The following is a 27,368-nucleotide window of genomic DNA, read 5'->3' as shown; positions in this document are numbered from 1 at the left end:
CCAGTAAATAAACAAAATAAAGATCACCTCCACCTGGATGACCCACCTCATGCCCCAACCCGCCCAAATCTTAGCTTGCCAGCCCTGCAGCCCCCATCTCCGTGTCCAGCCCCACCCTCTGGACCGAGTTCCAGCCAGGTGCGGTCTGCCGTCCCTCCGCCAGCCCTCCCGGCCTCACCTGCACCTCGTTCCCGCACAGCATCTCCCAGGTGCCATACAGCTCCCTCGACTGGCGGTACATGCGGATGGCGTCGGTGAACGCAGGGCCCTCAACCTTGGACTCCTCAGGGATCCCTGTCCAGGAGAGGGAGGGAGAGGGGTCAGCACGACGGCCCAGCGGCCTCCACCAAGACCGGCTGGCTACCCCGCACGCCCACGCACCCGTGTGCACGCCCTTGCACGCTCAGGAGAGGCCGCCGACTCCCGCCTTAGCAGGAACCGCAGCAGCAGCGGTGGTGGCAGTGCTGCCGTGCCCGCCGCCCGCCCGCCCGCACAGCCACCTTCCTCTGCGTCCACTTCACTTCCTGGAATCCTCCCACCACCACTGAGCCGCGCACCTACTATTAACCCAACTTTAGGATGAAGAGACAGGCACAGAGGTGAGGCCATGGGCGCGGGTCCCAGGCCGGGCCTCCTGCAAGAGGCTGCCCGGGCGGCAGAGCATGCTCTAAAGGCACCCAGAGATCCCTGCTCCAGTCCAGGCACCCCCGTACTTCCTGGATCAAGAGGCTGTAACTGGGAAGCGGCTGTGGCTCAAGTCACTGGGCTCCCGTCCACCATATGGAGGACCTGAGTTTGATCCCTGGGACCTCCTGGGAAAAAAAGGGGAAAAAAAGGCATCCCAGACCTGCGCGGAGAGGCGCGGGACCCCGTGCAGGGAAGTGCCCACCAAAAAGATGATGACGCAACCAGACAGAAGAAAAAAGAAAGAGTCCGTCACTTTTCCTGTAAAGGGTCGGAGAGTAAAGGGCTTTACAGGCCAGATGTTGCTGTCACCACCGCTCAGCTCTGCCACTGTCACACTAAAGCAGCCGCAGGACACACTGACAGATGGGCATGGCTCTGCTCCAAAAACACTTACAAAAATAAGCAGGGGGCCGACTGGGCCCGAGAGCCTTTTCCTACAGCACTGAACCCAAATGGGCCTCAGTTTCCCCTTCTGAACAGTGGGCACAATGGCCGCCAGCCTGGCTGCACACATCCTCTGCGGGTCCGTGGTGGGGGAGGGGGCCGGGCGCCGGGACAGACTGCCGGGTCCGCAGGGCCTGGCGCCGGGAACTAGGCGCTGGAGCACGGAGTGGGTCCCGCCGCCTGCCGGGCCCGGGCAGGCGCGGACGCGAGAAACTTTTCATTCAGGAATAAATGAAGGGGGCTGTCACTGATGACGATTAGGAAAAACAATATTCCCACACTCCGGCTACGGTTGGTGATGACGCAAGCGGCCTAGCCGTCTGGGGGTGCCCTCCCACCCCCAGGACCCACGACGCCGGGGGGCCGGTCAACAGGGCAGGGCCCTCCGCTCGGGGCTGGGGGGCAGCTGCAGGGAGCTGCGGACCCCACACCGCGAGGAGCCGCGCCGGGCCCGGGCCTCTGGCCACCGCCTCCCCAGAGCCGGGGGAAGGGGAAGCAGCAGCCTGTGCACAGAAACCCCGGCTCCTGCAATGACTCTGGGGTGAGTCACCCCCGCAGAGGAAAAGTCCCCCTCGGGGGCGGGGAGGGCTCCTCCCCACGTCGGGCTGACCACAGGCCACCACCGCCCGCGGGGGGGGGGGCGGGAAGGAGCTCGGCAGGCCGGGGCCCAGCCCCCCTACCCCCCCACCCCCCGCCAGCACTGGCTCCTGCCTGGGAGGGGGGCACGAGGGTCCTGAGGGTGGGCAGGGGCCAGGGCAGCGGAGCAGGGGGCGGCCATCTCCTAGAGACCAGGTTTTGCCTGGAAAATCTGGGCTGCGCCTTTACATGCGGCCTCTCCCACGCTGGGGCATTTACATTCTGCCCAGCTCAGGTGTGCTGGGCAGGGCCCCTTTCCGGGTGACAGGAAGGGGAGGTTGGGGTGGCAGGAAGGAGGCTGCAGGCACCCCGAGTCCTGGCTCTGGCTGGGCAGACAAGTGGCCTCGGGCCAGTCCCCAAGCCCTTGTGCCCCCTGGGACCCTCTTTATTCTGCCCGCTGAGCTGCAAGTTTAAGGAGAGTGAGGGTCCCCTGCTGAGCCCACCCTGAGCCCAGCCCTGGGCTGAGCCCTGTACATGCAGCTACTCCTTTAATCCTCAAAATAACCCTGTGAGAGAAGGGCTCTTCTTAGCCCCACTTTTCCAGTTGAGGAAACCGAGGCTCAGAGAGGCAAAGTTACTTGCTCAAGGACACACAGCCAGGGGATGGCAGGGCCATGGCTCAAACCCAGGACCATCTGAGTCCAGACCTGGAGAGTTCCTGCCTTTGGGGTCCTAAGGGCCAGGCTGATAAAGAAAACTGCATCGGAGTCCTGGTCAGACAGAAAGCGTCTTGGCCCCTGCAGGCCAGGCCCACACCAAGGACTCTGCTGCGCAAGTGCCCCGGCTGCCTCTTGCCACCCCCAGCTGCTCCAGGAATGCAGGATGTGAGGGGGGCCTTGGGTCGGACTGGCGTCCACCCAGCCTGGCCTCCCTTCTCCCTCCCGCCCCCCACTTCCTGGCAGCCCCTGTAGTGAGCAATTCCAGGCTCCTCAGATTCCAGGCCCCAGCGTCTGAGTCGGAGGAAGCAGAGAACTTTCCCACAGTCCTCAGGGCGGAGGAAAGGGCCTCGTGTGAAACCAGCTTTGTCAGCAACTACCCTGGGGTAAAGGGGCCCTCTCCCCCACGGCCAACACCCTCCTGTCCCAGGACACCCCTTCCTCCCGCCCCTGTGCCCCAGGCCCAGCAGCGCTCCCCTCCTGCCCACCCACCCTCACCCAAGAGGCTTCCCACAGCCTCCCAGCTGAGTGCTCGCTATGTGCCAGGCGTGGGGCCCAGTGCCCTGCCCAAACCGCGTCTTCCCTCCTCGGAGTCCTGTGAGGCTGAGCACAGCACCCCCACACCCCCACTCACACACGGGAAGCCGAACGAGGGCTCTTCCTCACCTGGCTCTGTCCCCCTCTTGCTCTGACCTCCCCCCTGCCTGACCTGGGGCCACCCAGTCAGGTCAGCCTTGGAAACCTGGAGGGGGTGGAGCTGGGCAGGGGAGGGGGAGGGGGAGGGGGAGGGGCCTCAGGTCAGGCAGCCCCAGCCCTGAGCAGCTCCACCCAGTCAACCCCCGGGGACCTGGGAACAGGAGGCCCTTTGTGGGTGCAGGGCTGGCCCAGGTGGCAGGGTGGCTTGACTGAAGGCCTGGTCCCCCCCGCCCCGCCCCCCCCCCCCCCCCCCCGGCAGATTCCAGGCAGGGCGGGGAGCTCTGGAGAGCTGAGCAGGGCGAGTGGGTTGCACCAAGTCAGCGCAGTGGCCAGCCCGGCCTCCAGGTGTCCAGCGCTGGTGCCCACGGGCTGCCAGGGCAGGAGGACGGGTGGGGGAGCTGCCGCCCTCTCAGAAAGCCCGAGGCCGGGTCATCAGGAAGGAAGTTCAGGCTTCAGGACCGGCCGTTCCTTCCCCAGGTGCCTCAGGACAAACACCGTAGAGCCCTGGGAGGCCGTCCTGACCCGACCTCCCCACCTCGGGCCCCCGCAGTTCCTCCTCTATGCTGCTCCCGCCTGAGGACCTCCCTTCTGCTTGCTGCTACCTCTGTCTGGAACATTCCTCGCCTGCGCGGTGACTCTTCATCACCTCCTCAAGGGAGCCTGCCCTGGCCGGCCCCTCCGCCGCCCCGAGGCTCTCTGGGGGCTCCTCGGCCAGCACTCAGCGCAGCTGTGACTCATCACCTCTGCTGTCCTCATCTGCTTAACATCTGTCCACTCCGCCCCCCACTGGCCGCACAAGGGCGTCCCTCAGTGCCCGGTCCTGGGCCGTGCTTGTTGAATGAATGAGCTGGAAGAGATGAGAACAATGAGACCCAGAACAAGGAAGCAAAGTTCCCAGGTCGTCCCTGCAGGAAATGGTGAAGTAAGAAAAAATTAAAAAGTCATCCAGACTGAGCACTGAGGGGACTCTCACTGTGAATCCTCACAAACCCATGAGACACGGGGAGAGATGATTATCGCCATCCTACGGAGGCTCCAGGAGGTACACTGGTCTCCTAAGGTCATGTTGCTAGAAAGTGGCGGCATCAGGATTCAAACACAAGGACTGTGATCCAGGACTCAGCAACCACACCTTTCTGTGAACGACTTCCCAGGTTTTCTCTGAGCCACATATTTTCACCAAGGGAGAAGGTTAAAGGTGATATTACCCTGGTTTCTTACAACCCAGAGGAAAATCAGAACCCGTAGAGCAGGGTTGCCACGCCACACCCGGCCACCAGGTGTCAGCACACGGCGGCTGACCCTGCCTCCCACAGCCCGGCGCTCACCGTTGTTGCAGTGCCGGATGCAGTCTTGCAGGACCGCCTGCCACTTGTCCTGCTCTGCCTCTGTCATCAAGCAGAAGTAGTAGTGGCGTGCAGAAGGATGCCAGAGGATAAGTGGGAACTGCGTGGGGCACTTGAGAATGGGGGTGGAGCCCGACTTCGACGTGGTCCCTGTGGAGACAGCTCCGGTTAGTGGCTGCCGATGGCAGTTTCCCTCGGCCACAGGACCGCAGGCAGCTGATCCCGCAGCCCCTACCCTGAGAGACAGGCTCAGGCCGCGGAACGGCCCGTCCCGGGGTGACCAGCAGGTGGTCAGTGGGGGGTCAGCATCCTTCCTTCTTGCTGTACTCGCCACAGCCTGGCGAAAGGAACCTCAGAATTCTACAGCATCGTTGAGACCCACGTCTCAGAGCTGGCAATAGACGCGCCTGCACCTCCCTTTGGGTCGGGTTTCAAACCCCGCGTGTAAGGCACAAATGCTGGGTCAGAGCCGAGCTGAGCATGACCTTCAAGGGGTTCCCGTCAAACTTCAGCACGGGAAGCCAAGGTATGATTTACATGTCCAAGTGGGGACGGGGGCCAGGGGTAAAGAAGAAGTATTTCTCTTTCTGTTTTGTAGGACAGTGATATTTGCTTTCCAGTGAGATAAGTGGGCCTGTGGCCACCACTGCCTGCTGAGAAGACAGCGCCAGTGCCCCTCCGTGCCCTGCATGGGCCCAGGCTGGGCCGCGCAGGGCTCGCTACACCCAGGGGCAGTTCTCTTCGTGCTCATTTGCAGATGCTGAAGAAACTGAGGGCCAGAGGGAGGAAGAGGCAGCGACTTGCCCAAGAAGCCAGTGCCAAAACTGGAATCGGGAAGGTCAGGCTCACGGAACAGCCGCCTGCGGGAATGACTCCCAAGTCCAGCCTGAGGGCATAACGCCACCCCAGGCATCTCCTCACGCCCCTTAGCTTCCCCAGCGTCATCCGCAAGGCAGCTGCTGTCCCCGTAGGCTTCTGCAGGGCGGGACAGCATCAGGAGGCCTGAATTCTCCTCACAAACCCCATGTCGACTTGGGAGTTTACAAAGCAGGGTCGCCTGGATTGTCTTCTCTGGGCGTCTCCTCAAGCCCTCCGCGAGGAGGGAAGGGCCAAGGGGCGGAGTCCCTGTTCCCAGCTGCAGGGTGTAAGGCTCAGGAAGCTACTCAAGTGGGGACCCAGCGAGTCCAGCCCGATACCCTACGTGGCCTCAGGCAAACCCCTGCCTCCTGGAGCCCAGGTGGCCCGTCGCTTGAAGGCCCAGGAGGTTCTTGGCTTGCTGACATCTCTAGGCCCAGCTGTTCGTTCAGCAAACACGGGGCCTAGAACTCAGGCTCAGGGTCCCCCGTCCCAGGGCCAACCCCCCGGGCCTGTGTGGCGTATCAGCCGGGGCCGCAGGGCCCTTTACCTGGTAAGGAGCTGCCAACGAGGTCCAGGTACTGGTCCACGGAGGTGAGGATCTTGTAGCCTGCACTGTTGATGATGGCGCGGGGCGCTACCTGCCGCTCATAGGCCTGAGAAGAGTGCGAAAGAGATGGACCCGGGGGTAAGGGGTGGCCAAGCCCCACGGCCCACCCGGCTGGGCTCCAGGGACCCACTCAGTGTGCCTTTTTGAGGGAGGGAGGAGGAAGAGGAGGGAAAGAAGAGGAGCAAGAGCTTGACCACCGCCTCGGCTAGAGACAGCGTGGCCGAGCGAGCCAGCCCCAGGCTCTGGGCTCAAACCCGGGCTCCACGGGGTACCTTCCGGTGCTGCTGAAGTAAAGCTTCCTTAATCTCATCTACAAAACTAGGCTGATACCGGCTCCCACCTCCCAGGCCTGATACTAGCAGCTACCACTAGTGGAATGTTTATCACACACCAGGCGATGTGCTAAGGGCATCACACTTCATTTTACAGAATTCTCACCTCCCAAAAGGTGGGTGCTGTTATTAGCCACAAATCCACAGTGGGTAGACAGCAGGCCTCAGACATACACCAGGTCTGTCTGCCTCCAGAGGCTCTTTGACCAGTATCCTAAACTTCCCACCAGCTGTCTATGTTCTAATTACCACTAAGTCCCAGTCCCCTGTGCGAGAAAAGGGGAATTAGGCCTGGACACTGTTTCACCGCTTCCTTACACCCGTGATTGGGGGGTGGGGGGGTTCTGATGAAACAGCGCACACAGCAGGGCTGTCACGCTGCACCTGACACCAGGTATCACTATTCCACACATTTTTTTGAAGTGACTCAGAACCCCTGGGGCAGTGGTTCTCAAAGTAAGGTTAAGTACGGTTCCTTTTATCAAGAGCAACAGCAACGCCCTGGAAATGCAGCTGGGTTGGCACTGGGGCTTGGCTTACCCTGGACTTGAAGCAAAACCTCTGGGGTGAAACCAGCAATTTGTTTTGAAAAAGTCCTCCAGGGGATTCACTTGAGAGCCACTGCCCAGGGGCGTGAGGTTGCTCCTCTAACAGTGGCTGCCTAGAAACGAAGGAATTCAGGCCTGTCCTTTATGCTGCTCTGAAGAAATGTTTAGAAGAAATCAGGGGACGCGGAAGTGCCTCAGGCGACTGAGCTCCTGCCTACCACAGTTAGGTTTCCCGAACCTCCTAAAAAAAGACAGCGAGCTGGCATGGCAGGCAGGTGTGGCAAGCTAACACAACAAGATGACACAAGAGACCCAAGAAGAAAAATATAATGAGAGACACAACAAAGCTGGAAGAAGAGGTTCCCGGTGCCTCCTAAAGGAAAACGAGCAAAACAGTCAGCTGACACGATGGACAGGTGCAGTAAGCAAGCTGATGCTGATGCAACAAGACACACAAGAAGAAAAAACATAATGAGAAATACAACAAAGGAGGGAGCAGAGGTGGCTCAAGCAATTAGGCGCCTCTCTCCTACATCAGAGGTCCCGGGTTCACTTTCCCGCACATCCTAAAGACACAATACACAGCAAGTGCAAACAACGAGGAGAGGGGAGAAATAAATAAAATAAACCTTTTAAAAAAAGAACCACAACTTAGGTCTGCGGTTTAACCAGGAGGGGCCAAAGCAAAGGTAAGAAACAATCAGCCTCCACCTCCTTAGACCTTACCTAATGCCAGCAAGGCAGGGGCTCCTAAAGGAGGGACCTGGAAGGGAAAAGAAGGAATGACAGCCCAGGGAACAGAGAGTAAAGGCAGACCCCTCCGGGGTAAACTGAGGCAGAGGATGGTCAGACTCATGTTCTCAATGGCTTGCTGTGGCTGCTGAAAAAATCAAGTACGGGACAGGTCACAGGAGCAGAAGAGAGCCCAGACAAGGAGGCAGAGGGTGGGGGAGAGGCGGGAGGGCCAGCTCTGCAGCCGCTGGAGAAGGGGGGATTTGGAGGGACTTTAGAGTGAGGGTCGATAGGATCTGGTGTTGAGCTGGTTAAGAGGGGAGAGACCGAGTCAAAGGTGCCCCCCAGAGAGCGGGGTACCTAGACAGATGGAATGCCATTCTGAGCCCAGGAGAGCAAGTGGGTTGGGGAGGTGGGAAAGTGGGGGAGGCCCTGAGGTTCTGCTTTGCACCTCGAATTTAGGGGGGAGGGGCATGCAGTGATGAGAACGTATTAGCTGGCCAGGGGAAGTGCGTGGAGAGGGGGAGCAGCAGGCCTGCCGGGCTAGGGGGCTGGGGCTCGGGGGCTCAGGGCCCGCGCCTGCCACCTGCGCCCGCCGGGACTCACCACTTTGTTCTCGTAGAGCACTAGCCCGTAGTTGTGGGGCACCAGGCTGAAGCGGTTCCTCCACTTCTTGTTGTCCTCCTGGTACTGGAAGAGGTTCCCCGAGAAGATGATGCGCTCGTCCAGCGGCACCTGGGGCAGGAAGGGGGCGGGCAGTGAGGACCCCTGCCTCCGGTCAGAAGAATGGGGCTCCCCGAGAAAGCGTCAGCCGGCCAGCAGCACCCCGACCTCACCGAGTCTTCACAGCGCCCACCAGGACAGGGTCGCCCGGTTGGCAGACGAGGTAAGGGAGGCTCAGGGCAGTGAAGGGGGGTTGCCCGGGGTCCAGGAGGGGTAGGGTGAGGCCAGGAGGAGAGCCTGGGTGACCAGCCAGGTCAGGGTCTCCTGCTCCACCCTGGCCCTGGGCAACCCAGGCTACCCCAGGCTGGGGCAGAAGCTGGGCCTGGGGGGCCTTCTCTGGAGCGGTGGCAGGCTGCCCCCCCAGCTGCCGCGGCGTGGGCGCAGGCAACGGCGCCAGGCGGAACCACGCAGGCAGGAGCGCGGAGCCCCAGCGCTGCGCTCCCGGGACCTGCCCCCGGCCACAGGCAGGATGGCCTCCTGGATCTGGGTGGGTCCAAGGTCCTGGGCTACGGGCGCCGCTCGTCCCTTGACCAGTGACCTGGTGACACGTGTGGGCTGTAGGTCGGCCACAGTACCTTCGAGCCCCCGTCTCACCATCTCTAAAATGGGGATGGGGCAGCACCGACCGCAGGCGGCCGTGAAGATTCCATGAAATCTGGCCATGACACGAGGCGCTCGGGCCCTGGCAGACCCGCCCGGCGTGGGAGCCCCGTGGCCACCGTGCTGGGGGCTCAGAAACCGTGTCCCCACCAGTCTCAGTGTCCCCACCAGTCTCCGTGGACTGGCTTATTTGACCCGAGGCCTCACAGGGAGCAGGCTTACTCCTGGTGGGCAGGGCTGGGGGAGTCTAGGGTGCCTCTTTGTTTCTCAGCAGGTGCTAATTGTTCTACGAGAAATGCGTGCTTTTTGCAAAAAGAAACACTGACCGTACACAATAATGGGTGGAAATGGTTCTTTTCCTTGTGTCTAGGCCTTGCTAGACCCCTCCGCCAGGCCCCGCCCCCCACCTTCCGCCCCAGCACCGCCCCAGAGCCTGTGAATCTGGACACTCAGTGCCCTTCGCACGTGCCCCCCACCCCAGGCTCCTTCCCCGCTACCCTTCAAGGGGAAACTGCCAAACACTCTTGGAAAATGCGAGCCCATTGTACTCAAACAATGGGACCCCAAGGGCTGCTTCCGACCCGGGATAAAAATATTTACAGGAAAAAAAAAAAGGTAGCCCCTCCCCCCCCCACCCCAGAGTGGGCTTTGCCCAAGTCACCAAGCTGCCGCTTTTTGTCTATATTTAGACCCGAGGCCTGCACCAAACCCAGCCGGAGCCACCCCCTTCCCGGACAGCGCTCTCCGGCATCCTGGAAGGACCCCGCTCCCGGTTTCCTTGGTTTGTGCCCAGTCCCTGCCTGGGCAGGAGCCCCGGGGCCCATTGTCCAGGCAGGCCCAGGCGGGCGGGGCAAGCTCACCGGCACCCTCCCCCCGCACTCTGGGCAGCTTGACATGAGGCTGGCTGCGGGTTTTATTTTTAAGACTTTCAAATGGCAAGAGTCGTGTTTCGATTGGAAGGCCTACAGGAAATGAAGTGGAACCCAGCAGTCCAGGCAAAATACTTTTGAATCCGCGCAGCTCTCAGCTGCCACACTGGGAACCTTTGGTGGCCAGAGCACAGGCCCTGGGGCCAGACAGCCAAGTTCCAGTCTCGGTGCCAGCTCTGCTGCTCCACCTCTCTGAGCCTCAGTTTCCACATCTCATAGCACGTCCTGAGGGTTAAATGAACAGTGCCCACACAAAGCGACTGCCGTTATAATTATTATTTCTAGCTGGATGACCTTGGCCAGTGACATACTTTGACCATCTGTTTCCCGAGTACCAAAATGGGACCAATAAGCCCCGCTTCTCAGACATCACAGGTGATTTATTCACTCTTTTGCTTACCTTACTCTTTTCCTACAATGAACCTCACCTCTCAAGAGAGTTTAAAGGCACGTCTGGCACAAGGTAAATGCTTAGTGGCTGGCAGCCCCTCTCATGTCTGTGTCCAGACAAGGGAGTAGTGCCTGTGCTGCCCACCAGGAGCAGCTCACGCGGGCAGGGCCCCGGCCTTCTTTTCCTACCTCACAGGTGTGCACCTGCCTGACCCCGAGGCCAGGCATCTGCCCCCTGTGCCATCACTGCATCTGGACATTGCCATGACACCAGAAGAACAAACAGCCTTTTCAGGGTCCTTTAAAAGCAAAGGGGCTTGTGATGCTTCAAGAAGCTTGGGCACACACCACTGACCTACCCCCACCACAGGCAGGCTGGAGGTCCCCACACAAGGGGCCCTTGGCTGGGAATCTGGATCCAGCTCTGGTCCTGCCTGCACCCCCCTCCCCTGCCCCATGAGCCATTTACTTATTTATTTATTTAAAAATTTTTAAGGAGGTACTGGGAATTGAACTCAGGACCTCATACATGGGAAGCAGGTGCTCAACCACGGAGCTACACCCACTCCCCTAGGCCAGCCATTTAAACGCCCAGCGCCAGCCTTTGTGCTTGCTTTCCCTCAGTCTGGTATTCTCTTCTCCCAGCAAATGCAAGTGTCACATCCTCAGCTTATATGGCTCTTCTTCCAGGAAGCCCTCGTGGGCCACTCAGACAAAGTCAGGCCCCACTGTCTGTGTTCACCCTGTCATCTCAAGCTCTGCCACCTCCTTGGGTCCCCCCTCACCATGCCCCTGCTCACAGTGCCCCCCTTCCCAGAAGACTTCCCAATAACCCAAACCCTGGCTGGTCTTTAGAGCCCAGTGAAACCCCCATTCCTTCCACAAAGCTGCTCTGACTTCTCTGGTCCAAGCCAACTCTTCTCTGAGCCACTTTGCAGGCAGAGAAACTGAGGCTCAGAAGAATGAAGGCACTTGCCTGAGGTTACCCCGCAAGTCAGGATCCAAACCCCCTTAACCTATGCCTCCCTTACGCCACGCCATTTGCTCCCTCCCTGAAGCCTCGGCACCACCCAGCGAAGGGGGCACTCGCTTGTCAAGAGGAGAATGAGGCCTGGAGGGTGAGTCCACTGCCCGACGGCAGTGGTGAGCACCTGGGGGCCTGAGCACGGGCTGACCCTGGTGGCCGGGAGGAAACCAGCAGAATGGGGCAAGGTGCATGAGGGCAGCGCCACGGCCAGGAAGTGCAGCCACTAAGCTGCGAGCACCAGGCACCGCGGCCACCCCGCCTGGCCAGCCAGGTTCTCCGGGACACATCCGGTCCTCAGGGCCAGGACACCTGCTGAGGGGGCGGGCTGGCGCCCTCCCTCCGCCACCTGCCCAGCAGTCAAGAGGCGGGAAGGTCACGGAAAGGGGATGCCGCCAGCCCCAGCACATGCCCTCCACAGGGCTTCCCCGGGCCCGTGTAGGAGTCCATGCACGCCCCCGGGGAGTAAGGGCTGGGCCTCTCGCCCCAGGCCCCCAACCCTGGGCCACGGCCTCCCATTTTTCTTCCCCCTCTGCAGCGCTGCCAGCCCCGGCCTCATGCCAGGGCCAGCCACAGGGTCCCCTCCCCAGGAGGCTTTGCTCGCTTTCTCCAGCTCAAGCTGACCCTCCAGCGGGAGCCAGGCAATGTCCACTCCTCACAAGACAAATATTTACTGGGCAAGCACGATACCACTAGCAATAAAAGGATAATGGCAAGGCCGGCATTCACCAAGCCCCTTGCCTGCTGCAGGCACGCAGCTGACGGGACTCTCCAGCTTCCCCTCTACCCTGTGAAGGAGGTACTCTCACGCCCCATTTGACAGATGAGTAAACTGAGGCTCTGTGAGGGGAGGTAATCTGTCCACAGGCACACGGCATAAAAGAGGGGGAGGAAGACTCGAGCCCTGCTCTGAGATGAAGGGGTCGAGCTGGAGGAGAGTCACGTACCATGAGCAACGGGGTCTCAAACACTCAACCCCACAACAACGGGAAACTGAGGCCCAGGGAAGGGAAGCCGGTCGCCCAAGGCCCCGGGGCTCGACGCCTCACCTTGCGCCAGAGCAGCTGGGCCTGCGGCAGCCCCGTGCCCTCGATCTCGTGGCGCATGCTGTTGAAGAGCGCGACGCCATACTGGTCCTTGTAGAAATGGAGGAACTCCGTCAGGATCTTTCCGGTTTTCTCTGGAAGGGAAAGACAAACAGCGATGTGAGGGCCTCGGGACTATTTACATGCCGAGATGGGCCTGCAGGCAGGGGCACCCACAAAACCCCAAATTCCTCGTGTAAGTCTGCTCATCTGCCTCTTCCTTCTGGCCAGAGTCGTGCATTTCCTGCGCACACAGTGGGGAAATCACCAAGAGAAAACACGAAAAACCAACAGACCAACGAAAAGATGCTCAGCCTGGCTGGTAACAGCAAGGGGGAGGTGTCCACTCTCCGTTAAGAAAAGCAATTTAAGAATCACATGTCAGGAAGCGGACTTGGCCCAGTGGATAGGGCGTCCGCCTACCACATGGGAGGTCCGCGGTTCAAACCCCGGGCCTCCTTGACCCGTGTGGAGCTGGCCCACGCGCAGTGCTGATGCGCACAAGGAGTGCCGTGCCACACAGGGGTGTCCCCCGCGTAGGGGAGCCCCATGCGCAAGGAGTGCACCCCGTAAGGAGAGCCGCCCAGCGTGAAAGAGAGTGCAGCCTGCCCAGGAACGGTGCCGCACACACGGAGAGCTGACACAACAAGATGACGCAACAAAAAGAAACAGATTCCCGGTGCCCCTGATAAGGGTAGAAGCGGTCACAGAAGAACACACAGCGAATGGACACAGAGAGCAGACAACTGGGGGGGTGGGTAGGGGAGAGAAATAAATTTTAAAAAAAGAATCACATGTAGACTATTATCTCACACACAAAAAAAATGATTCCTGTTTGTGCCGATAAATTACTGCCGCTTGGAGACTTAGAGAGAAAAAGTGGGAAGGCAGCTCGCCTGACTAGTAAGAATGGGACCGCTAGGTGCTGGGACCAGGGACTGCAGACTGAATTTCATTTTCTGCTTTATTCACTTTTATAGCATTTGAGTTATTTTACAAACACAATTCCTCCTATGACAAAAAATGAACATTCTAAAATTAACTAATGTACCAAGATGTCCACCTTTTCCTTTCACTAGCTCTTCTCTTCTGCCGAAGCAGCTTCTGGACGGAGTGGGCCCAGCACCCACCAGGCACCCAGCAGCCCTATCTCCAGAAGGGCCAGGACCGCAACCAGGCGGCCTTCTCCCCGACAGCGGCTTCCCTGGGCTGGGTTGGCACCGGCTCTCCGTGCAGCTCCCCTCTCTAGTCTCGGTTTCCCGGGACCTGACCTTGGTCTCCGGGGACCTGGGGCACCCGACTAGGGCGGCATCTCATTAAATCCTCCCGACAGCCCCAGGAGGTGAGGGTCAACATCACCCCCACTTTATAGAGGAGCAAAACGAGACCCAGAGAGGGGAAGTCTCTGGGTAAGGTCACAGCTAGCAGGGCTGGGAGGCAGTCCTGGGGCCCAGCCAGGAGGTGGTGTCTAAGAGGGAGAGCTGTCCCCACATCCTCACACCCAGAGGCGAGGGCCCGGGGCCTGGGGCCTAAACCCCCCACTTCCCAGTCTCAGTGAGGGAGGGATGGAGGGGGCAGTGGAGAGGGAGGGGCCCTCTCCCTCCAGCGGCAGGGCAGCCCAGGGACCCCCTCCACCCCGTCCCTGCCGACCGGCCCTGCCTGTGCTCCCCTGTGCTCCCCGTCCCTGGAATGAAGGCCCGTTGGTCCAGATTCCCATGCAGGGAGAGGAAGGGGAGAACAAATGAGGAATTTGTTCCGAATGCCTGCTTTTTAAAACCATCAACAACCAGAACTCCCGCAGAGGCCATGGGGATTGCTTGCAAATGATGAGTCAGGGTGGGATGGAGAGCCAGGCGGGGCACTGGCCTGGGCGATAAAAATAATCAGTCATGCCAATCGGCATAAGCGCCTTTTTTGGGTGTTAACCAGGAGCCATTCCTTGGGCACGTTTTACATGTTTACATGTTGGGCACGTTTTACCCTCGGGAGTCAGCGTGGGGCTGAGGAGGCCGGCAGACCCCGCCCTCGAGCGCAGGGTCCCCGGCCACCAGCCCAGCTCGGCCCTGGCACCCAGCGGGCAGTCGAGGGGGTGGACTCCCCAGCAGGGCCGCAGGGTGGCCGAGGCTCTGGCCCCCTCTGGGCTCAGTCTCCAACCCTAAAAGGGGGGCCTGAGCCCACTGTGCCCAAGGCTCCCGGGCAGCCTGCCCCAGCACCCGCCACCCAGCCCTCAGACGGACCCTCACCTCCCGCCTGGCCGGGCCCTGGCGCCCCTGCCCTCGGGGAGCAGGCCGGGGAGAAAGCTGCTAGCCAGGGTCTGCCAGGCCCGTGGCGGCTGGGGGCCAGGCCAGGGCGTAGTGTCCCCGCAGGCGTGGCTGGGTGTAGAAGGCCCCGGGGCTGGCCTGGAAGGGGCTGGCCTGAGGGGGCTGGGAGGTGCAGCCCAGCGGGAGGCGGCCCAGGCAGTGCCCCGGTGGGGGGCGTCATGGCTCGGGTCGGTGGGCTGCCGGCTGGAGCGGACGCTGTGGGGGGCCCTGCAGAGGTGAGAATCGGGAAGGCAGCGACGCGCTGCCTGTCGGGGCGGGCGTCAGGGGCCACGAGAAGGCCTGGGTTTGCGACTCAGAGCCAGGTCGGTGCTGCTGACAGACCAAAGCAGTCAGGGGGCTGAGGGGTCAGGGCGGGGAGGACAAGGATGAAACTCACTCTAGATACAATGCGTGAGGACGCAGGAAGGGTGCCCGAGTGAGACAGTCCAGGAGAGCTGGGGGTGGGCACGGGCCCCGGGGGAGGCCGGGGCACAGTGCAGAGAGGAGAGGGCAGAAACTTGGGGGGGCTCCTCACTTAACAGAGAGGAAAAGAGGCAGCGGCCCCACAAGGAGAGATGGGGGCCCACCCCACTTGTCCTGCACCCCCACAAGCAGCAGAGGCTGCGCCCCGATTCCAGGCAGTTGTAATCACAGGCATGCCTCGCTATACAAACTCAGGCACTCTACAGTGCCGGGTCACATGGCAACCTGAAATCCCAGAAACAAACAAAGCGTGGGATCCTTTCCGTCCAACCTCCTTCTCTGAACCTGGGAGCCAGGGGGACAGGGACAGCAAGGGACGCTGACATTTGCCTAAGGATTCCCAACTCCACGAGGGTGGGCCTGGGTCCCTTTCTCTCGCCACGGGAGTCCCGTCTGCACCGGACGCTTTAACGACCGGGAAGGCGGCTGGGTGGGCGCCAGGACACCTGTGGGCGGGCAGGGGAGGGGCGCGGCGAAGGCGTTCTGCGCGGGGCTAAGGCAGAGGATGGTGCCGAGGCAGCGCAGGGGGCCGCGGGGCTCGGATCAGCTTGGCAGCAAAGGAAGAGCCGGAAACGGAAGCCTGCGGGAACAAGCACGGCTCTGAGATGTCCGAAGACAGCTTGGGAGGAGCTGCCATGTGCTCGTACAACGGAAGTGACACGGGACTCGGGGCACGACCGGGAGCCCAGGCATGCCCGGGACGCCAAGAGGCAGGAGGGGGAGGGGCCCAGCTGGCAAAGGGCTCAGTGGGGGGACGCCCCAAACGAGGTCACCCAGGGGCCCCTCTGGGCAGACGCGGCTGGAGGACCCCAGCCGGCAGCGTGGCACGGGGGTCTTGGCGACAGGGCCGGGTCTTGCCGCGCCTCCGGCTGCCAAGCGCGGGGACCACAGCCCAGGCAGCCCCCGTGCCAGGGGTCCTCTGTGACCCCCACTGTAAATGCTGCCAAGCCTCCACTGACTCCCCTCCTGGCCCCTGCAGCAGCTTTCTCCCTGCAGCGGCCAGAGGGATGTCCCAGCTCAGGCCTGCGGCCACCGCTCCTCCTCTCGCACCTGCCTACACCAGCTCCCCCGGTTCCCATCGTGGCTTCTGGAGACACCACGTGCCCAGGACTTGAGGCAGATGGCAACAGGGGACAGGGCCCCCGAGGCCCAGGCTCCCACCCCGAAGGGGATGCTGAGCAGAGCGGGGAGGGGCTCGGCTAGAGCCGCCAGGCCAGCCGAGGCAGTGGGGACTGGAGCCCCAGCCGGCTGGCCCCCTCCTGGTTCCGGCACCCCCTCCCCCAGAGGACTGACGGGCACAGGCTTGCGGCGCCCCCTCCGCAGGTAGGGCCAGCTTCGGGGTCCTGGGCCAGCAACCGGCAGGCCCCAGCTAGCCTCTGGGAGCTCCCGAGAGGCTGGGGGGAATCGGAGGGTGCATGCCGGCCTCGCCCCCGCCCACACTCTCCCCGCCGTCCTGCCTCCCTCCCTGCCTCACCCCTGGTGCCACCGGGGTGCCCGAGGAGAGGCTGGCAGGGCCCCCCCAGCCCCAGGCTCTCAGCTCTGCAGACCCAGCCGCAAGCTCTGGAAACGGGCATAAGAGGACCTCACAGACGTTCCTGTTAATCAGGCTAGTGCTCGGTTTATAACAACGGTAAGAGGCTATTTGAAAACTTTATTAGCAGGTAATAACTTTTATGGTTTTCAAAAATCCAATAAAGATTATTTTTAAAGAACCAGGTTAAGAATCACAAAATAATAATGATAACGATGGGTACGAAGACGAGACAAATAGGCAAAGGGTGTGTGTGTGTGTCTCTCTCTCTCTCTCCAGGAAAAATCCAGGGCTCCCACTGGGCCTTGCATGAGCTCCTCTGGCATACACCTAGCCTCTGTTAGTGCCCTTCTCTGTGCCCCTCTGCCAGCAACAGAACCCAGAACAGGGCTTACCCTGCTTTCTACTCCAACACACACCCAGATTCTTCAAATGCCCCAGAAGTGAAGACAGGTAAACTAAAACCCCCACTCTGCAGGTACATAAACTGAACCCCAGAAAAGAGTAAATGGCTCATTTCACTCCATTTCACAGTCAAAAAAACCAAGCACCTGGGTGGGCTGCCTTGGTGGGGGGGCACCTGACTCTCCGGTTGGCCCAAGGGGGCAGCCCATGAACTCCGGGAACAGCGTTGAGTGCCCTAAGCTCTGCCCAGCCACCACTTGCCTGCGACTCAGGGAGCCACTGCCACGCCCCCGTCCCCATGCCCACCCCCACCTCACGTCCGTAGTTCAAGGGTATTGGGCTCCTTCTGGCTCTAAAGAGGCCACGTCCCAGGACATGGGGACCAGGATGAAACGCCCACGCTCCAGCTGGAGCTGAGCCAAGCCTTCAAGCAAGCGAGCGGGGAAAAGGGGGGCACTGTGGCTCTTAGGAAGGCTCTGTCTCCACATGGCCCGGAGCCAAGAGCTGTGCCCCCTGGGGTCATCCAGGGTGACCAGAGGGGCCCCCTCACCAGCTGGTCCTCCTAACTCTGCCTCTGGAATGCCGGGAATTTACCAGGTGTGCCTATCCACCAAGCACATTCCACAGCAAATTTAATCCTAACAAGTATTATCACCTCCCCTTTCCAGATAAGGAAACTGAGGCTCAGGGAGACCCAGTGACTTGCTCAAGGGCACAGAGCCTGGAAGTGTTGAGAGGTGGTTTTGAGCCTCTTCTCCCCAAAGCCTGAACCTGCAAAGCCCCCACTCTGCATCTCCTCTTTATCTCAGCCGCCTTGCCCGCTGCGCCACGCTGCAATTTACAAAGCCCTGCATTTACCCTCTCCTGCCGCGTCCTTGCCCAGCGCTGAGGCGCAAGTGAAGCAGGCATTGCTATTTCCATTTGACAGACGAGAAAACAGCCTCAGGGAGGCAAGTGATTTTCCCAAGATGGCATGTCAGTGTCATAAGAGCTGCAGGGAATCTTCACAGCCGCTGCACCCTCTCAGGGCCTCAATTTTCTTATCTGTAAAATGGGTGGGTGGGTCCCTGTCTGCTCAGCTGATCTAAAATCTCAACATGATCTAATCAGTGCTACGCTGGCCCCAGGAGCTGACCAGGATGCTGGCCTCAGCACCTCCACAAGCTGCTGGTGAATCCGCTCTGACCTGGCCAGGGCATGGGGCAGAGTGGGTACACCGCCCCCAACCTGCAAACAGGGCGCCATCTCCCCACGTGCTCATGGGCTCTGGGTTCACCCAGCCTTGCCACTTACTAGCTGTGTGGCCTTGGACAAGCCACCTCCCCTCTCTGAGCCTGTTTCCTCTTCTGCAACGGGGCACGCCCGTACCTATTTGATCAGGTCAGTGAGCCAATGGGCGTAAGGTGCTCATCACCCACTGGCCTCATAAAGTGCTGCTTCTCCAGCACTCCTCTCGCCCTGAAGATGGCCTTGACACTGGGGCTGCAACACACTCGGCCCACCCCACCACCAGCACCAACAGAAGCCAAGGCAGCGGAAGAGTGTTAATCTCTGATTTTCCAAACTGATAAAGTTCAGGATCATGCTACTTCCTGTGCCGGCCTCGAGTTTAGATAGCAGGGGCTGAGCAGGGGCCGACAGGAGCTGGGGAGGCCCCGGCGTGGGGGTGGTGGTCAGAATACGGGGCCCACTGTGCAGGTGGGAACCGCGGCTCGCAGGCGCCGCCGCTCACCGAGCCGAGGAGGGGAGGGCAGGCAGGGGCCCTCTGAGAATGGCCATCCCCCCCCCAACCTCAGCTCAGCCTGGGGCAGGTGGCAATGCACTGGGGTACAAGGAGACCGAGACCCCCGGAACTGAGAGGCCCCCGGCCCAAGCCCACGGGACGACCCCGGAGCCGAGCCCCAAAGCCCACGCTGGCGGGGAGGCCAGGGAGGAGCACGATCGCAGCCAAGGTCACAGTGAGCCTCCATCAACCACGGGGGCCTCCTGCCCCCACGCCTCGTCTGGCCCGAGCCGAGGGTGCTGTGCCAGATCCTGTGCCCGATCCTGTGCCTGGCTCGCCTGGCCCCTCCAGTGGGCTCCCGGAACACACCTCACCCACAAGGCCCGGCCCGGTTTCGGGGCTTCAGGGCTGAGGTTTGCTGACTGAAACCAGGCAGGCAGCACCCTGCAGGGCGGGGCAGCCCAGGACCTGCCTGCCTGGTTCCCAGGACACCAGGGAGTCGGGGGATGGGACAACGACCTCAACCCCACCCACCCCAGAGCCAAGGGAGCAGCAGAGAGGCAGAGTGGGGGCAGGGACTCAGTTTCCCTGTGTTGTGAAGTTATCCAACCTGCCACAATCTCCATCATCCACCAGGGGTGGCAGGGAGAGCTCAAGGTCCAGAGAAGTGGTGACATTCTCCTAGGGTCACACAGCATGTCCCCAAAAGGGCTGGGCGAGTGTGCCAGGCACCAGGTGCCAGATCTAGGGCCTTTCTACTTGAAAACTCCAATTAACATTATTGACACGTAATAGCAGTGGCCATTTATTCAGTGTCTCTGTGCCAGACACAGTGCTTTGTTTGCACATTATTTCATGAATTGTCCCCACTTTACAGAGGACACTGAGGCACAGAGAGGTTAAGTGACTTCTCCAGGGACACACAGCTTATAAATGAAGCAGACCCAGAACAATCTGAGTCTAAAGTTTACCAGGTGACCAAAGTCTGGGCAAATCCACCTCACTCCCCACCTTCCCCTGGGGACAGGGGCTCCTGGCAGCAAGGCCCTGTGGGTGGCCCCATCCGAAAGGCTGACACGGCTTCCGCTCACGACCTGTCATCGGGTGGGAAGCCAGGACAGGGTCCACCAGCTAGCAGGCCAGGGGGGGCTGGCGGCCGGCCAGGGCAGAGCCTACAGAAGCAGCCGGGAGCCCCGCAGAGCCAGCGCCCGAGGGGGCCCGTCCAGATGGGGCACCAGGACCCAGGAGGCGCAAGGGTCACCCTGCGAGCCGCCCCTCGAGGAGAGGCTGCACTCAGGGCACCTGCACGGCAGCCGGAGGCGGAGGCCGCCGGAACCTGCTTCGGAACTGGAGGGGAACAGGCCCCGTTCATCTCCCCTCGCCGCCACGCCCCGCTCCCCCGCGCCAGGCCAGCAGGGTGACCAAGTGGCCGGGTAAGAAGCCAGCTGGGACAGCTCTCCCTGCGCGCAGCTCAGGCCGCCGCCCCCAGATGCGCAGGCGAAGCCCGTCGTAGGCCTGCCACAGCCCCGAACCTGTGCTCCCGCACCCCGGGCCCCCTCCAACCCCCCGCGCAGGGCGGCCAGGGGGATCGTTCTGTGACAAAGCCCTCACCTGACCCTCTCACGCCCAGAAACCTGCCAGGGTTCCCACTGCCTCTGGGCTCAGGGCCGAGCTCGCTGCTCTTTGCTGCCAGGCCTGGCGCGGCTGCCCACCTGGTCTGGAAAGCTGCCCCCTCCTCTTTTCTGAGCTCGTTCCTCAGCTGTCCACTCAGCTGTCCCCACCCCAGGCTGGGTGGGTGCCACAGCCACCGGGCCAGCGACCCCACAGTGGGGAAGGGCCTGCTCCTGGTCGGACTTCCCCTGCCGTGACCACACCGGGACAGAGCCTGGGCCACGGCAGGAAGGAGGCCCAGAGCGGCCCCGCAGTGCAGGCCACCCCGGCAGGGAGCCGCCACCCACTGAGCAGCAACGCTCCCCACACCCCTCGAGAGTCCTCCCAGAGAGGGAGGGGTGTGCCCGAGCCAGGGGCCTTGGCCGGGCCCCAGCGACCAGCGAGTGTGCACAAAGCTGTCCATCCTTGCAAAGGGGGCTGCCACCCACGAGGCTGCCCTCCCTGCCGGCCCCAGGTGCCCTGGAGGGACCCTCTCCTGGGCCACCCCTGCTGTGGGGTCAATCATGAAAAAGGAAAACCCTCTTCCCCAGGCTGTGAGGCCGATAATGACAGCCACCCGACCCCATGCGCGCCCGCTCCGCACCAAGGGTTTCACCCGCGATCCCACTCGACTCTAAACGGCCACCCCGGGGCACAGATGAGGACACAGAGGCACAGAGCAGTTAAGGAACCTACCTAATGTCACACAGCTAGGCAGGCACAAGGCCAGTGACACCTAACTTAGCAGGCCGGCCAGACACTGCTGTTGGGGGTGGGGGTCGTTCCTTGCATGGAGCCCCGAGAACAGCCCCAGGAGGTGGGTACAGGTACCACCCCCATTGAGGAGACAGCTGTGAAGCCAAGTGACTTGGCCAAGGTCAGCTGGCTGTCAAGTGGAGGAGCCAGGGTCAAAGCTGGGGGTTTGAATCCACACTGGGTTCACCCCAGAGCCCAAGGGCAGAGAAAACAACAGAGGACCATCACGAGAAGCACTTTGTCAAGTCGTGCTGGACTGCGAGGGACACGGGCACACGGAACAGAGTCCCAGCTCCACCCTGAGCTCAGCCCCCCTCTCCCCGACCTATTTCCTAGACACAGCAGGCACTTCAACCCCCCCTCGCACCTCCACTGTGCCCTCTGGCTAGAACACCCTTTCCCCTCTTTCCACTCCAAAGCTCAGCCATCCTTCAAGATCCGACCCCAATGTCCTCTCCAAGAGCACAGTGTTTTGCATTTCCATTTGCATATAATTATAATAACTGCAGCATGAGCTAATGCACGTCACATTAGCTCGGTGCCAGGCACAGAGGCAGCCGCCAGTCTACGTTAATAATTAACACACGTGTGATTTCCTTTAACCCTCACCACACGTGGCGGGATGGACTGTCGCACGCATTTTGTAGATGGGCCATCTGGGCTGAGAGAGGGGCACCTGCCCAGCTCGCACAGGCACGAGTGAACCGGGCTGTGAGGCACTCAGGAGTAGTTGTTGACTCTGCCAGAACAGATCCCACTCGACTGGCAGCCCCTCGGGGCGGAGGGGTCCACCTCTGTATCCTGGTACCCCACACAGGGCCTCACCCAGACAAGGTGCTTGGTAGGTGCTGCGTGGAGAGGAGGGGCAGGCAGCCGGGAGAGCGGGGTGGTTTCTTGCAGAGGCAGCAGCGTTTCCAGGGCAAAGCTCTGGGCTTGGAAAAACCCTGAGCTCAGGAGAGCCTTGGGCCTCGGTGCTGTCATCTGTAAAATGGGAACATGATGACTGTCCCCCCTACCTCACGGCGTGGCTGGGGATCCTCAGGAGTGCCTGAGTTCTCAGGAGGTTTCGGCTTCTGTTGTTGGAAGCAGGATCTCAAGGGGGCGAGCCCCACAAACGATGCTGCTCTTTGCTCCACCTTCTGCGCAGGCGGAACCCCCGCCCTTGGGCGTTCCCTCACTTGGGGCCAGTCCCACATGCTGGTAACAGGGCCCGGGACCCGGGAAGGGCCCCCTAAGAGGAAGACCACGCTCTCCACTGCACAGATGAGGAAACTGAGGCTGGGCGGCGGGGAGGAAGCTGCCCAAGCTCCCCCAGCCCTGTCAGTGACCCAGCTCCTCTGGGACCAGCATGGGTAGAAAGAAGCTGGCGGGACTTGAGCACCCAGGGGAGTCCCAGCCTAGACGCCGTCCGCTGCCCACCCCCTCCGCCAGGCCAGGCTCACATGAAGCCTCCTCGGGGACCCCCCAGACACGCCCAGGTCCCCCAGACTCCACTCCCCCAGCTCCTGGACTTCTCCTCGGCACCCTCCAGTGGCTCCCTCAACCGTGACTGCCCACAGAGGGCTCGTCCACCGTGTCTCCCCAGGACCAGCTCCTGCCTGGCCCAGGTGGGTGCTCCATAAACGAGGGCAAAATTAACCACTGCTGGGTGACGGTCATTCGGAGGCCAAAATGCCACCCAGGTCGCCCCACCACGAAGACAGATTTGGAGTAAGGTGGCTGGCAGAGCCCTCAGGAGCCAACGGGACCGCTCACTAAGCTGGCTTTAGAAGTCTTCTCCGTTAGCAAATATTTAACCAAGGCTCAGGGACAACAGGTCTGGCGGGGAAGGGTGGGCTCTGCAGGAGGAGGGCAAGAGGGAGGGAGGCGGCTCAGAGAAAATGCCAAAAAAAGGCAGCCTGAAGACTCGCCCACCAGGGGCTGCCCTTTCCTTTACACCTCGGAGGCCTCCTCCGTGGGAGGAAGTCGATTCCCATCTAGACACAAACAGAGGGAAACAATAGCCCTCTCATCCTCGCCGGCCCTCCCGCCCTGCCTGCTGCCTGCCAGCAACCCCAGGCCCGCAGCCGACAGCCTGTGGCTTGTTCTGGGAGTCCCGACCCAGGCGTCCCGGCATTCTGGGAAACAACTCCAGCTGGGGATGGTGGAGAAGGGGCGCCAGGTCCCCTCCCGCCCCCACCGCGCTGCGGGCAGCAGGGTCCACCCGGGCGGGGCAGGCCCGCCCCACCCACCCTGGCCAGCCGCAGGGGCCAGCGCCATGCCCGCGGAGGGTGACCATTTCTCCCCCGCTCGCGCTCAGCCACGTGTCTCGGGGTTTGGTCCCCGAGGCCAGTGTCCTGTGCCACCCCCTGCCGTGATCGAGGCCACAACCAAGGCCAACAGAGCCATGAAGAGAAGGTTAGAGACCAGGCACCCTGGAGGACCCCCAGAGTTGCGAGACACCCCGGAGGAGTAACCACCTCCACTTCCACACCCCTGCCCCTGCCCCACTTCCCCAGGCGCAGCGAGACGTGGGAGCAGGTCCCAGCTCTGTGGTCCAGCGGCCTCACCTCCCTGAACGTCGCCTGAGGTCTCCTCTGCACGCTGGGGATAATTACAGCTGCCCCCTCATAGGGCTGTTGCTTGGCACAGAGGAAGTGGCTCACCTATGACAGCCAGGAATTTGGTCAACACTAACCAGCACACCACTAACCCCTCACACCTGGTCACCTACTCTGTTAACTTCCTCAGCAACACCCCTCCCCTCCCTTCCGTTCTTCTCATCGTCCATCCCACACACAGGAGCCTAAGCCCTTTAACCTGCAGCCTCTTGTCACCACCCATCCCAGCCACAAAGTAGCATCCCCACGCCACGGTCCCCACGTGTTCTTTGACACATCCCTGCTCTCAGCCACAAGTCCAGAGGCAGAGGCTGGACTGGGGACCCAGGGCACTCTGCCACGGCACACCCACATCACTGGGGGCCCAGCATGGGTCTGGGCCCCTGTCCTAGGCCTGTTCTAGAACCCACCACCCACTCTGCCCTCAGCGTCCAGCCCAGAGTTGGACCTTGAGATGCCAGGACAGAACTTGCTGATCGAGCCCTTCCCCCTGGCAGCCAGGATCCCCCCCAGCCCTTCCCCACCAGCCAACAGAATTTGGTCTTTGGGGCAAAATGGCAGCTGGCAAGAGAACCAAAGTCGGGTGAGTACCTCGGCGGTTTCATACTGCCAGCCAAGAAAGCTTCCGCGTCCTCATTCATTCACTCAGCGGCTGTGAACTGGACATTCAGGAGTGAGCGAGACAAACTCAGTCCTTGCCTTCAAGAGGACACCATGTCTAGTCAGGGAGAAAGACGGTCAACAAAAGACTACAATGGGGTGTGGTAAGTGCCTCAACCAGAAGAAGCATGGGAAGTCACGGGAAGCCAGAGGCAGGGCAGCTAACCCAGCCTGCAGGGTCAGGGAAGTCTTCCAGAAGGACGTGAGGAGGTGCTAGCTAAGGACTGGGGAGGGAGAGTACACCAGACAGAAGACACAGGAAATGCAAAGATTCAGACGTGTGGGAAAGTGTTCGCCCATTCCACCAGCGTGCATGAGTACCTTCTACGTCAAGAGGGGCACTTTCAAGACGTGTGAAGGCTCCGGAGCCAGAGCTCAGTTCAAATGCAATCTCTACTGCTTGCTGGATGGAGGACTTTCTTTTTTTCTTTTTCCTTTTTTCAAAGATTTATTTATGCGCTCTGTGTCCATTCACTGCGTGTTCTTCCTCTTCCGTGTCTGCTTCTTTTTAGGCAGCACTGGGAACCAATCCTGGGACCTTCCAGAGTGGGAGAGAGGTGCTCAATCTCTTGCGCCACCTCAGCTACATGGCTGCGTCTCTTATTATCGCTCCTCTGTGTCTCCTTCTGTTGCATCATCTTGCTGCACCAGCTCTCCACGCAGGTCAGCACTCCACGCGGGCCAGCACTCTGCACTGGCCAGCTCTCCGAGCAGGCCAGCTCGCCGCACAGGCCAGCGCACCTTCACCAGGAGGCCACAGGAATTGAACCCTGGACCTCCCGTATGGTAGATGGGAGTCCAATCGCTTGAGCCACCTGTGCTTCCCAGGGAGGACTTTCTGAATCTGTTTCCTCCACTGTAGAATGAGAGTAGCAGCAGTACCCAACTTGTTGAGCTGTCGATAAGGAATCAGTGAAGTGACTGGCTGGGCGATGAGCAGTCAGGGTGGACAGTGGGGTCACATACTCAGGGGCCCCTCCAGTGTGCCCACCAACGCCAACGGTGGTCTCCTGTAATGTGTTTCATGCCACAAAAAGGGCCCAGCAAAGGGACACTGGGACAGCAGCTACCCAGTCCCGTAGCAGGCCAGTCAGGGGATGGGATGGTGACAGGTTTGGGGTCCAACCTTTCTGGCCCCTTGTCCCTCAAAGATTAATTAATCAGAAAGAGGAAGTGGAGGGAGAAATCAATGAAGACTTCTGAAAGCAAACACCCAAACCACACACCACCAAACCCCAGCAAGCCACACAGCACCGCGGACGGGGCTGCCCCTGCCTCCCCCTCCGTTCCTATAGCTGCTTCACTGCTCGTTTGACATCACCGAGGTGGCACGGGCTGAAAAAAATAAGGGCTCTGTCTCCTTGTCCAGTTCTGCCGCCAACTCACGTGTGGCCCTGGGCAGGTTCCTCGTCTCTCCAAGCCTCCACCACCTTTGGGCAGCCTCGCGGGTGGTGAAGGCTAAAGGGAGAGCCTAGATGAGAAAAGGCTTTGTTGGCACCTTGCCCTAAACTCCCGAGGCGGGGCCCACGAGTGTCTTGCTCTTCCGGTGGCCAGGACTGGTATTTTCCATTTCCTTTTCTCGTTTTATTGCTTAGACCAAGGCATGCCAGTCAATGCTAATGAAAATACCTCTAGGGTTTCATCATTAAGCCTGAGCTTAGTACTTGATGAATGAAGCTTTACCGGACCAAGGACCAGCTACTCAGGGAGTGCTAAGGAAAGGAGGGGGGGCTTCCTCTTCTCCCCACACTGAGGAGCCGGATAATCCGCTGGGAAAACAGACTCTGGAGAACCCAGCCTTAGCCAAGGTGGAGCTTGTTCTCAAGAGACCCACAGAAGACGGATGGGACTCCAGGGCTTCCCCGGTGTGCGCCGTGAGGTGTGCACGCAGAGGCTGGAGGGCCAGTTGGCGCGGAGGCTGTGGAGAGGATCCTGCCCCGGGAGGGAGGGTGGCAGTAAAGACATGAGCTTTGGAAGCAGAAAGACCAACGCCCTCTGCCACTAACTACGGAGCAGGAGCCTCAGTTTCTTGAGCCATAAAATGGGCCAAAAAACAGTGCCCATCCCAAAGAGCTGTTGTGAGGACTAAATAAGATGGTGCGCTAAGAGCCCCATCAGTACCAGCTGCTGCTGTTGACCTCAGCGCCCGTCACTGCGACCCTAACAGAAAAGGGCTAAGCGGATGCACAGACCCTGTGCATTTCCTCAGAGTGCCCTCCAATCCAACGTCCCTTCCACCAAGTCCAGGTCAGGCATCTTCCCAAGCTTCCTTGGGACCCCAGGCCGGACTCCTCCCTGCCCACCCATCACTCCCCCCACCCCCGCCATCAGCTCCTGCCAGCAGCTTCCGGTTCCCTCTGTCCTGACAGAGGTGGGGGTGGGGGTGGCTCTTGCCTTCTTGAAGCCAGGGAGAGGTGGAGGGAGAGAAGGGGCATGAGCCAGCATGAAGACCGGCTCATGTGCTTGCTGCCGGGCGGGGAGCAAACCCAATCCCGGCTTGGAACGCCGGCTCCTCAGCACGGAGAGCTTGATGCACGTGGAAGATGGAAAGTTTCTTCTAACCACAAGACTCCCTTGCCGGCCCTTCGGAGCTGGGCCAGCAGTGGACACAGCCCCTGCCCCACGCTTGGCCCACCAGCTGCACGTCTCCTTGATGCTCCAGAGAGGGCCAGAGGGGAGGTGCAAGAACAAACCTCCTCTGCGCCCTGCCAGTTTTGTGTTCCCTGCTGCCAGGCGCCCGTGGGGCCACGTCTGTGCCCCGTGGGACACCCTCTTCTCAGCCACAGGCCCCAAATGCTGTGTCTGCTTCCCCAGGGAGTCCCTGGAGCGTGAGTGGGAAGGGCCCACTGTGTCCCCATCCCTGGGCCGTGCCGCGCCAAGCCCACGGGAAGGGCTCGGCAAACGTGTTCCTTGCTCTGCTCCAGGTAGCAAGGCAGGATCAAGAGGGCGGGGCCCTGAATCGTGGCC

The 27,368-nt window shown here is 60.9% G+C and overlaps 1 protein-coding gene across 1 annotated transcript in view; it reads right to left on the bottom strand.

Annotated features, from left to right (window-relative positions):
- NIBAN2 (niban apoptosis regulator 2) overlaps positions 1-27,368 on the bottom strand; it is a 49,624-nt gene that overhangs the window by 6,952 nt on the left and 15,304 nt on the right. Inside the window, exons 2-6 of the mRNA XM_058302879.2 lie at positions 12,258-12,388; positions 8,149-8,277; positions 5,871-5,976; positions 4,448-4,615; positions 179-294 (exon numbers count right to left, since the gene is read on the bottom strand). Coding sequence (XP_058158862.1) covers positions 179-294; positions 4,448-4,615; positions 5,871-5,976; positions 8,149-8,277; positions 12,258-12,388 — 650 coding nt within the window. The remainder of the gene's footprint in view (positions 1-178; positions 295-4,447; positions 4,616-5,870; positions 5,977-8,148; positions 8,278-12,257; positions 12,389-27,368) is intronic.

The sequence above is a fragment of the Dasypus novemcinctus genome, chromosome 8 (genome assembly GCF_030445035.2).
Source record: "Dasypus novemcinctus isolate mDasNov1 chromosome 8, mDasNov1.1.hap2, whole genome shotgun sequence".
Lineage (NCBI taxonomy): Eukaryota > Metazoa > Chordata > Mammalia > Cingulata > Dasypodidae > Dasypus > Dasypus novemcinctus.
The sequence above is the reverse complement of the archived record's forward strand: the minus strand, read 5'-3'. Positions and strand labels throughout refer to the sequence as shown.